Source organism: Calliphora vicina, chromosome 2, assembly GCF_958450345.1.
Source record: "Calliphora vicina chromosome 2, idCalVici1.1, whole genome shotgun sequence".
NCBI lineage: Eukaryota > Metazoa > Arthropoda > Insecta > Diptera > Calliphoridae > Calliphora > Calliphora vicina.
Window position 1 is genome coordinate 77,841,688 of NC_088781.1, and position 11,768 is coordinate 77,853,455.

The 11,768-nt window shown below is 40.2% G+C and overlaps 1 protein-coding gene across 1 annotated transcript; it reads left to right on the forward strand.

Annotated features, from left to right (window-relative positions):
* Positions 1–3,355: 3,355 nt before the first annotated feature.
* Positions 3,356–4,852, forward strand: LOC135950583 (uncharacterized). The gene has a single exon (XM_065500118.1). It carries the CDS (start codon positions 3,356–3,358, stop codon positions 4,850–4,852), a length of 1,497 nt encoding a protein of 498 aa, XP_065356190.1.
* The last annotated feature ends 6,916 nt before the right edge of the window (positions 4,853–11,768 follow it).

The following is an 11,768-nucleotide window of genomic DNA, read 5'->3' on the forward strand; positions in this document are numbered from 1 at the left end:
GATTACATATATGTACGAATTGGGTTTTGTAATTTTAGTATGTACTTAGAAATAAAAAGTTTTCTTCAAAAAATATATAGCAACACTGGTTCTGTATACGCGTGAGAGAGTTGCTCTTTTGAGAACACATTATAAAAAGCTCTCTCTCAAGGCGAATTTATATACCAGGTGGTGTTGATAATGTTGTTTTGATGTTTGAGCTGTCAATTATCCTATGATTGTTGCGGCGAATGCTACAACAAACGTAAAAGTAACAAAAACAACAGGCAAACTTTGACAGCTTAAACCACATAAACAAAAACAAATTGCAAGTGGTTTTTGTAAATGTTGTACTTATTGTAGAATCGACACCACCTGGTATATAAATTCGCATTGCTGAAGATTGACAAAAAAACACATACATATATACATACATACAAATAAAGATTTGTTTGTTATTATACATATATTTGCATGACATCATTGAAAACAATAACAAATTACATTGTGTTTTGGTTTTATGGTTATATCTCAGCCCAGGTCCAACTTACTATGGTCTTATATCCGTCGATGCAAAGGTCTCTGAAATATCTATCATTAGATATCCATATTGTCTATATTAATGACTTAGTAATCCAGATATAGGTCAAAAATAGGTAAAAAATCGAGGTTGTCCTGGTTTTTTCCTTATATCTCAGCCATTTGTGGGCCGATTTTCTCGATTTTAAATAGCAACCGAGCCGGAAGAATTCCGGAGATATTGATATATGAATCATGTATGTATGTTATTTGGGGGCTTCAGAAAGTTGATTTCAACACACAGACGGACAGACGGACAGACGGACATGGCTATATCGATTCCGCTATCTATAACGATCCAGAATATATATACTTTATGGGGTCGCAAATGAAAAATGTGGAAATTACAAACGGAATGACAAACTTATATATACCCTTGCCACTCATGGTGAAGGGTATAAAAATGGATAAAATCGGGGAATATTTGGAAGCCCGGTTACCAAAAAACTGGAGTAGGGTGGGTAAAAATGTTGAAAATTTAATTTTCAAATGCGAATATCTCCTAAGCTATAAGAGATAATTGATAGGTTTTATGTAGTGCTCGACGAGGAGATTCTATATGTGTAATTTTTTTTAAATCGGAACACAAACGAAGAAATAGGATCATTTTAAAAATTGAACATACCCGAGGTGTCCTACTTTGGGAACCTCTGGTCCCGCTCCTGGTGGGCTCATGAGGTCCAAATTCAAAACTTCATTCAAATCGGCGTAAGGGTTTAGAAGTTACAGATTTATTTCCCTCTTTTTTTATTCTCATACCACTGTGCGACGTGATGTTTGCGTACCCAGACTTTAAAAAAGAATTTGTCCTAACGACGGATGCTTCAAATTATGCTTTATCGCCTTTTTATCAAGAACTCTTAGCAAAACGGAAGAAAACTACGCCACAAATGAGTTGCCGACGGTCTATCTAGACCATCTAATGAAAACTCTCAAATAAACACTTTGACTGCAACACAACATAATGACGACAGTTCATCACAAAATTTGATACAATTCACAGACGCTCCAATAAACGCATTTAAAAATCAAATTATTATATCAAATGAAGAAATTCAATCATCTCATAAGTTTGAAATAGTATTCCCAACATATCACAGGCACACTTTAAATGAACCCAATCCTACTACAGAATCTCTCACACATCTTTTAAGAAAATTTTTAAACCCCTCAGTTACTAATTGCATAAGAACATCTAACGAAATTTTATGAAAATTGCAAAAAATTTATAGAGAAAACTTTACACAATACAGAGTTAAATATTCTCGGAACATTGTAACAGATCTAAAGAATGAAGAGGAACAAGAACGTGAAATAATAAATGAGCATAACAGAGCTCATAGAAATAGCGTGGAAAACAAAACCCAACTTCTTACAAAATTCTACTTCCCTCAAATGCATTCAAAGATAAAAAAAACAAGTAAGAAAGTATGGTTGGGCTTGACCCGAGTAAAAGAGCAAAAAATGTTTTCTTTTAAAATTTCAATAATTTATATTTTTGAGTGATTTTCGGAAGTGGGGTTATATGGGGGCTATGACCAATTATGGACCGATCGTAACAAAATTTGGTAACATGAATTTTGTGTATATAAAACTTATTTGGAGCGGAATTTGTGGAGATACATACATAAATTAAACATTTATGACCGATAAAGTCTAATTTCGGGAGGACATTCGTATGGGGGCTAGGTGAAATAGTGGCCCGATTTCAGCCAGTTTCAATAGGCTTGGTCCTTTTTTTTTTTTTTTTTCATCATTTATTTATTGTATCTTCATTATTTAATGAACTAACAATAAGTGGTTCAAATCTTATATCTAATATTATTTAATTAGTCCAGCCAGTGCCGGACGAAAAAATTTTGTGTTCATGGTTGTTTTGGTTAAATTGGCATTCTTCCTTCTAGATTAGGTCTGCTGTGTCCCTCCTTCTTAATCGAGTGTGGCCACGGTTATCTAATATGTTGCGCGCCAGCGGGTTTGGGTGAACTTCAAGTTTTTTTAAATATTTTTGTACGTTTTTCGAGATTTCAGTTTTTACAATGGGCACGTTTAGATCTTTGTGTATATTCGCGTTTTTGATATACCAGGGGGCAACTGTGATCATTCTTAGAAACTTGTTTTGGCGTCTTTGGATCTTTTCTACATTTGACGCTGAGGCCGTGCCCCATAACTGTATGCCATAACACCATATCGGTTTTATGATCATGTTATAAAGTAGAAGTTTACAATCTAAACTAAGCGTGGAGTTTCTGCCAATAAGCCAATTAATTTGAATTGATTTCAATTTCATTTGAGTCAACTTTGCATCTATATGACTTTACCATGTAAGGCGACGATCGAGATGTATTCCGAGGTATTTCACTTCCGATTGTTGAATTATTGTTTGGTTATTGATATGAATAGGGGGGCATGATTCTCTACGCAATGTAAATGTAATGTGTGTACATTTTTGCTCGTTGACTTTAATTTTCCATTGTTTTAACCATTTTTCTAATTCAAATATGTGGTTTTGTAAGTAACGAGACGCTTCTTGAGGGTTTTCATGAATGCTTAGAATAGCAGTATCATCAGCAAATATTGATGTATGAGTGCGATTGTTAGTTGGCATATCAGACGAATACATTAAATATAAAAAAGGTCCCAGGATACTGCCTTGGGGGACTCCAGCTTCAATGGGTTGTGCAGTACTTAAAAATGTTCCATCTTTAACCTTAAATGTTCGACCAGTTAAATAGCTTTCCAACAGCTTATGTGTGTTTGCCGGTAAATTTTGACTCAATTTGTATATTAATCCAGCATGCCATACCTTATCAAACGCTTGAGAGATGTCGATGAAGAGTGCAGAACAGTATTTCTTTTCTTCAAACACTTTTCTCACCATACTGTGACTGCGACGGCTACTGTGACTGCGACGAATCAGACGAATACCCCGGGTCTGGTAGTCGGTGATGCTACTGGGGTAAACAAAACGAATAGTTTTTTGACTAGACAGGAAAGAGTGACCATGGACGACAGCGACGACAACCTCTCAGGTCTGAAAGGGTTAAACCTTTATGAGACTGATGAGGAGGACTTACTCATGGTGTCCTCCGAGCCGCTAAAAGCGAATGAAGACGTACATCCGGAGGCCCATGACCCTGCAAAGGGAGACACAGAACAGAAAAACAGGAAACAGGACTCAGAACAGGACGAACGGAAAAGGTTGGCGGGCTACAAACGCTCTCTCCGGTATGTCAGGACGTTGGACTCGCGAGATCCCGCGTCTTTGACCACCAGGGAAAAGCGTTTGCGGCGTAAACATACCTACCACATACAGAAGTATGAGGCCATGCTAAATACTACTGTTGTGGAGGTAAGGCCAGCCAAGACTAAGACCGAACCAAACCAGAGCAGGCAGGTGATCACATCTAAACATGTGCCCCATGCCAGCACTGGACCGAACACGATCATCGTCTCGGAGGATCTTGACGTACGCCCATCTACATCAAAGAGGGCCACGTCGGGGCCAAAGAGAGGTGATGACCAATGCGGCACGACGAAGTCTGCTAGCACAACACCCAAGGTGCTGTCCGCAATCTCCTCTACTCGAGGAACCGCGATGGCTTCCAAAGGTACAGCAAGCAGGCCTAGTATTAAGCGGCAAAGGTCAGGTGAAACGCAGGTGTCTGAGGGTAAGCGGCTGAAACCATCAACTAGCTTAACATCAGCACCTGAGCTACAAGTAGCCATCATAGATCGTAGTCAACCTGATGGGAAAATGACTACGGACAGATGGCTGCTTCTGGAGGAGAAGATCTTGCGGGCACTAGTGGACGAACTCGCATGCAGTGAGGATGATTCCTTCACTGCATTCGATGGCGCCAAATGGTTAAAGGGTGTCAAGATCATCGGGTGCGGTAACGAGAAGGCCCTAGGCTTTCTCAGTAACTGTATCCGAGGAGTTGGCGAACTCTGGCCCAACGCAAGAATCGAAATCGTCCCACTGGATCAAGTACCTTTTCGTACGACGGTGAGAGTGTGGGTCCCTCCTCCCCTTTTGGAGGACGAAGCCACGCTAACACTTATAAAGCGTCAGAATAAGGAACTTGGTACAGAGGACTGGACGATTGAACGAGGGCGCTCTAGGGACAAAGGAGAAGGCAAGGATCTCTGGATCAAAATTGGTTCAGAATCCCTCCGACTCCTGCGTTCTTCGCAAGGCGTCATCAAATACGGGCTAAACCAACTCCGGTTGATCTTGCCCGCGGTGAAGCGCAATGATGAACCCAAGCGGCCTGAGAGTGGTACAGATTAATCTGCACTACTCCGAAGCAGCATCGGACGATTTGCTGCGCTTCATGGAGAAGGAAGCTATCCACGTGGCCTTAATCCAAGAACCCTGGCTTGTAGCCAGTAAAGTTCGAGGCGTCCGGTCACGAAACTATGTGCTCCTTTCTCCGAACCCTGAAGGTAAAGTAAGGAGCTGTATTTTGGTCAGGAAAGACATTAAGGTTTTCCTTCTATCTAATTACAGTTCTGGTGATTTAACGGTAGTTGCACTAGAGCGACAAGGGTTACCAACCCTAATCATATCATCTGCGTACCTACCATACGACGAAGCTAATCCGCCCTCACGTGCCGTACGCACACTTGTAGACTGGTGTAACACAAGGGGCCATGATCTCATCATAGGATGTGATGCTAATGCCCATCATACTCTGTGGGGGAGCTCGGATATAAATGACAGGGGTGAGTGTTTACTTCAATACCTTCTATCTACTAACCTAAGTGTTTGCAATAGGGGTAATATACCAACGTTCTTCAATAGGATCAGGGAGCAGGTCATTGATATTACTTTGGTAGGGAACACTGACTCAGTTAGAATTCTTGATTGGAGAGTTTCACTCGAGTGCTCATTCTCCGATCACCACAGGATAGTGTTTACGATACAGCTTACACTGGATAGGGAAAAACCCTTTAGAAATCCTAGGAAAACCGACTGGGTCAAATTCTGTAATCTTAGTGACACCATACCACATCCAGCAATGGATAGATTAAATGGTACACGGGACTTGGACGACTCGGTGGATTTTCTATCCAGGTCATTAAGGGAAGCCTACTATGCTTCGTGTAGGGAGCGGCAGGGACCTAGGAAATTCCGGCAACCATGGTGGAATCCTAGACTAATGCAGCTAAGAAAGGAATGTAGAAAACTTTTTAATAAGGCGAAGAGGGACCAAGACTTGTTAAGCTGGGACGATTATCGTCAAAGCTTCAACACTTTCAAGAGGGAAACCAGACGGGCAAAGAGGGAATCTTGGGAGCGTTTCTGTGGGGAACTGGAGAATACCACGGAGGCATCGCGTTTACGAAAGGTACTATCCAAGGATCCTGGTACGCCTGGATTCCTGATGAAACCGGATGGTAACTTTACTGAAAGTAGTATCGAAACTTTGGAACTGCTAATGGAGACACACTTTCCGGGTTGCAGGGATGATGAAAATGAGGTATCCGCTTCGGAGCATCTTGCAGCTTCTCAAATCCACATAAGTGAATTAGTTAGATCCATTGTTAGCGTGGAGAAAATCTCGTGGGCGGTGTCATCTTTTAAGCCCTATAAATAACCAGGGCCAGATGGCATATTCCCAGCGTTACTCCAAAAATCGATTTCAACCATCATGCCATGGCTTATAATGATATTTAGGTACAGCCTGGAAACAGGATACATCCCTAAAGAATGGAGAGAGGTTACAGTGGTATTTATCCCCAAAGCGGGAAAGGTAAACCACAGTACCGCAAAGGACTATAGACCGATCAGTCTGTCATCGTTTTTATTGAAAACACTGGAAAGATTGGTCGATATCCACGTCAGGAACATCCTCTCCCCTAGGGCACGCATACCTTAAAGGCAGGTCGGTGGAGACAGCCTTGCATGACGTTGTCGGAACTATAGAGGGGACACTTGACAAGAAGGAATATGTTATGGCATCTTTCTTGGATATAGAGGGTGCGTTTAATAATGTGAACATATCCGCAATAGTTGATGCACTGGGTGACTTATGTGTTGATCAGCGGATAAGGAATTGGACAGAAAATATGCTTAGGAGCAGGGCCATTAACTCTAATATGGGTATTGGTAGGACAAGGAAAGTTGTGACAAGAGGCACACCACAAGGTGGGGTCATCTCTCCACTTCTGTGGAATCTTGTCGTAAATAAAATCCTTTTCAGGCTCAGTAGGATAGGTACCAAAGTAGTCGCATATGCTGACGACGTTGTGCTTCTTATTCAAGGGAAGTTTCTTCCCACAATAAGTGAACTCATGGAATCAGCGCTCAGCGTTCTGCTATCATGGGCCAAGGAAAACGGTTTGGGTGTTAACCCTGCCAAAACCGAACTGGTTCTTTTCACCAGGAGATATAAAACTCCAGAATTTAAACCTCCACGACTGGATGGTACTTTTCTGAAGTTTTCAAGCGAAGCCAAATATCTTGGCGTAATTTTGGACTCTAAGCTCTCGTGGAAACGTAATGCTGAGAGTCGAATGAAGAAGGCATTATGTGCCTTCTATATATGCAAGAAAACCTTTGGGAAGAGATGGGGTCTTAAACCATACATTGTACACTGGATGTACACCGCAGTCATAAGACCTATTTTGACCTATGGGGCTCTTGTTTGGTGGAGAGTGGTGGACACTAAGACTCACCTCTCTATTCTAAACAAGGTACAAAGATTAGCATGTCTTGCAATTACTGGCTCTATGAATTCCACACCTCAGGCCAGTCTAGAGACGATGCTAAATATAACTCCCCTTGATATATATATCAAATGCATTTCTGCTAAGTCTGCTCTACGACTCAAACAGTCGAGCGGACTGAAGCACGATCGTATTGGTCATGGCACCATCCTACAAAAGATAGGCAGGCCAATCATAGGGAGGGAAACGGATTATATAATACCCACACCGAATTTTGATAGAACATTTAGGATCAGAATACCGACAAGGGATGATTGGGCCGCGAACTCTGTCCTAAGAGATGACGTGATCTCAATCTATACTGATGGTTCAAAGACAGAAAGAGGCACGGGCTCGGGAATCTTCTCAGATGAGCTGGACCTTTTGATGTCTCTTCGATTACCCGATACCTGCACGGTTTTCCAGGCAGAGATTTATGCTATTGATACAGCCGCGAGAAGAATCCGGGAACTGAATCTCGAAAATTCGACCATACATATCTACTTGGACAGCCTGGCATCAATCAAGGCTCTTAACTCCAACGTGATTAGGTCGAAATGTCTTCTCAATTGTATCAAATCACTGGCACAACTGACACAACATCACGTGGAGTTGATATGGGTTCCAGGACATGCGGGCATCCGGGGAAATGAAGTATCTGATGAGTGCGCAACCAACGGGTCGTCCCTGGACGTATCTCTTGCGCAAAGGGATATTCACACTCCCTTGGTGACAGTATCAAAATTGATAGATGAATGGGCTTTGAGCGAGACGGAACTCAGGTGGTCAAATATCATCACTTGTAGAATATCCAGAATGCTCTGGCCCAAGCTGACAGAGGATAGAACTAAGACTCTTTTGTCTCTTAGTAGGAATTCGATTAGACTTCTCACGGGTATAATTACTGGGCACTGCATGATTGGACATATGTCGGAACGTATGGGTTACCCACGTTATGGCTATTGTAGAAGTTGTTTAGATGAAGAGGAGGAGGAATCGGTACAGCACCTTCTATGTGAATGCCCAGCCTTACAAGAGCATAGACTACTACATCTTGGTAGAGCTCTTTTCCATGATCTGGACTGTCTCAGGGATGTGTCACTAGTGAATATGATTGGGTTTATTAGAAGTACCGGCTGGTTCCCATAGGGACCACAGACATCACATAATAGACGAAACTAGGGAGGGAAACTATTCTCACTTTATGTGTGACATTTTCAGCATAAGGGAATAGTACTTCTAAGGGTACCACAATGGGCCGCAAGGCCTCCGAGTGAACTCGCTAACTTGCGAGCAACCCACGTAACCTAACCTAACCGTAATCTAACCTTTCTCACCATATTTGTTCGATAGTACTGTGTTTTCTTCTAAATCCAAATTGATGATTCGGAATACAATTGTTTTCAGTTAACATCGGGTACAACTTGTTCATAAGTATCTTCTCAAATAGCTTTGATATATTAGACAATAGGCTAATGGGTCTGTATGATTCTACTTTTGTGTGATCTTTTCCCGGCTTGGGTATCATGGTAACCAGTGAAACCTTCCATTCTGGAGGATAATATTCAAGTCGTAATATAGCATTAAAAATAAAAAGAATTATTTTTATTGCTATCCGGGGTAGCTCCATAAGCATCTTGTTGCTGATCTTATCCATACCAGGCGCTTTCTTGGGATTTAAATCAGCAATAGCAATTTTGATCTCTCGAATCTCAAAACGTAGGGGTACGGCTGCTCCAAAATAGGGTGCAACAGGTGGCAACTCAATTGCTTCGTTTGATGTGTTCGGTGTAAATACTTTTTTTAAATGATTAACAAACAGATTCCCTTTTTCAGTATCATTTCTTGCCCAACCACCACTTGAATTTCGCAAGGGGGACTTACATATAACGGGTCTTTTAAGATTTTTTGTTGCTCGCCATAATGAGTAATCCGATTGCGGGGTTGCGTCCAGGCTTTCTAAATATTTATTCAATGATTCCATTTTTCGAAATTCCAAGAGCTTTTTAAGTCTTTTTATACAATCTTTAAGCTTTGATTTTAGTTGGGGGGATCTGTGCAATTGCCATTCTCTTCGAAATCTTCTTTTTTCATTTAAGAGCCGTTCGACATCTGCAGAATTAATTCTATTATATCTGAATTGTCGGGGGGTTTGGGTAGCATGTTGAGCAGCCATTCTGAGATTTTTATCGAAATTGATAAGAGAGTGATCGATGTTTTCTTGTGTTCTTAGCGGTATGTTTTCCGAGCAATGTGTACTGAGGTATTTTTTATATTTGAGCCAATTTATTCTTGTGCCTGCCATCGCTAAATTACCAGTGGGGCATACAATTTCTAGGGGGCTCAATTTGTTGGTTTCTTAAAAAATATTCGAGTTCGTTTTTGTGTTGGCGTATGCCGTTTGCATTCCAAAAACATATTCTTAGGCAGTTCATGGTCTGTTAAGCACAGCCTGCAATAACATTGATTGCATCTTAAGCATTTCTTGCATCATGTTACTCATTGAGTTTGTAAAGTTATTTACCGATTGCACAAGAGTTTCTATTGTAGATTCTAGTCGGGTAAAATTGAAAATTGGCGTTTGCTCTCTTACCTCTGGGTTCATATTTTCGTTTTGGAGTTAACGGACTTGCGGCTGAGTTTGGTTGTTTCTAAGTACATTTGCATATGTTACTTTGTTGTCATATGTCTGTTGCAACGGGGGGTAGTTCAAATTGATGTTATTTAATGGCTGAGCGGGGAAAATCTTTGGTTTCTGGCTTTGTGATTTTTTAACAATTGAGTAGACAGGACAACCCCTGTAGTTTGCTGTGTGGTTACCTCCGCAATTGCTGCATTTTTTTATTTTAGGATCATCTTTAGATTTGTTACATTGGGATGTGTTATGCAACTCCCCGCAAATGACACATACTGGTGGCAATTTGCAATATGCCTTGGTGTGTCCATATTCTTGCCAATTCATACATTGAACGGGGCCAACTCGTTTGTGTGGTTCTTCTACCGTAATTTTACGATGCAATAAGTACTTCAAGTTATATATGGGATGTGTTTCATTTTTTTTCAGGTTTATGTCACCGGGTTCAAGTTCAACACGGAAGAGTGGTTGGGGTATTTTTTCGCTCACCGTTTACACTTAACCTTCGCTCACTGTTTTCGTTGAAGAGACTCATTTAAGAGTATTTGTAATTACTTTCGTTAACACTCTTGATCTTTATTTAATAGTCAATGCACAAAAAAGGTTCAAAAAAAGAAAAAAATACCTATAAAGAATTTTTTTTTTACTTATTTGTCTTTTAGTTGTTCTTTTGATTTTTTTATTTATTAATATTATTAAAAAAAAGCGTCCTTTCGCGTAAATAATAAACAGGTGATATTTATATTTATTTTCCGATAGATACATTAAAATAACGAGTTAACTCGGAGTTAAAATAAACACGTCCGAACTGAACTAGTAAGGCTTGGTCCTTGAGCCGAAAAAATAATATGTACCAAATTTGATCGAAATATCTTCAAAATTGCGACCTGTACTCTGCGCACAAGGTTTACATGGACAGCCAGCCAGCCAACAAGACGGACGGACATCGCTTAATCGACTCAGAAAGTGATTCTAAGTCGATCGGTATACTTTAAGGTGGGTGTTAGACTAATATTTTTGGGCGTTACAAACATCTGCACAAACGCATAATACCATCCCCACTATGGTGGTGTAGGGTATAATTACTGATCTTTGCAAAATCTGTACGATAGACACCCTAACAAGATTGCAATTCAGGAACACCTATTCCACATTACCCCGGATAGATCATACACATTGACATTTTCATCACAGAAAAGAAAACCATACTTACCGCTATAGACAAACTTTCTAAATTTGCCCAGGTTAAAATATTAAGATCTCGAGCTGCTGAAGATATTAAAGAGCCACTTAGAGAGATGTTGCTTTCCTTTGGTATGCCACAAATAGTAGTCATGGATAATGAGAAATCATTTAATTCAACTTCAATAATTTTCATGCTAGAAAATCAGTATAAGATAAAAGTATTCAGGATACCCCCATACAGTAGTAGCGTAAATGGACATATCGAGAGATTCCACTCTACGCTGTCAGAATTGATGCATTGCATAAAAGCAGGAAACTCTCATAGTACCTTTTCGGAAATTTTACATATGGCTGCTTACGAATACAATAATTCTGTACATTCAACTACGAAGAGAAAACCCTTTGACGCATTTTTTTAGGTAGAGTTACAACAGATCCCCAAGAATTGGAAAAAACTAGACTAGGTATCATCTAAAGACTCACGGAAAAACAATTAGGAGACATTAACTACCACAACAAGAAAAAGACTATACCGAAGATTATGAACCCGGACAGACAATTTTTGTAAAAGAAAACAAAAGACTAGGATCAAAACTCAGTGAAACATATAGAAAAGAAACAGTTAAAGAAAACAAAAACACTACAGTTATAACTGAATCAAGAAAGACAATACACA

Coding starts and splice junctions, on each gene's coding strand:
- LOC135950583 (XM_065500118.1), top strand. CDS start 3,356: ATGCCATACCTTATCAAACGCTTGAGAGATGTCGATGAAGAGTGCAGA.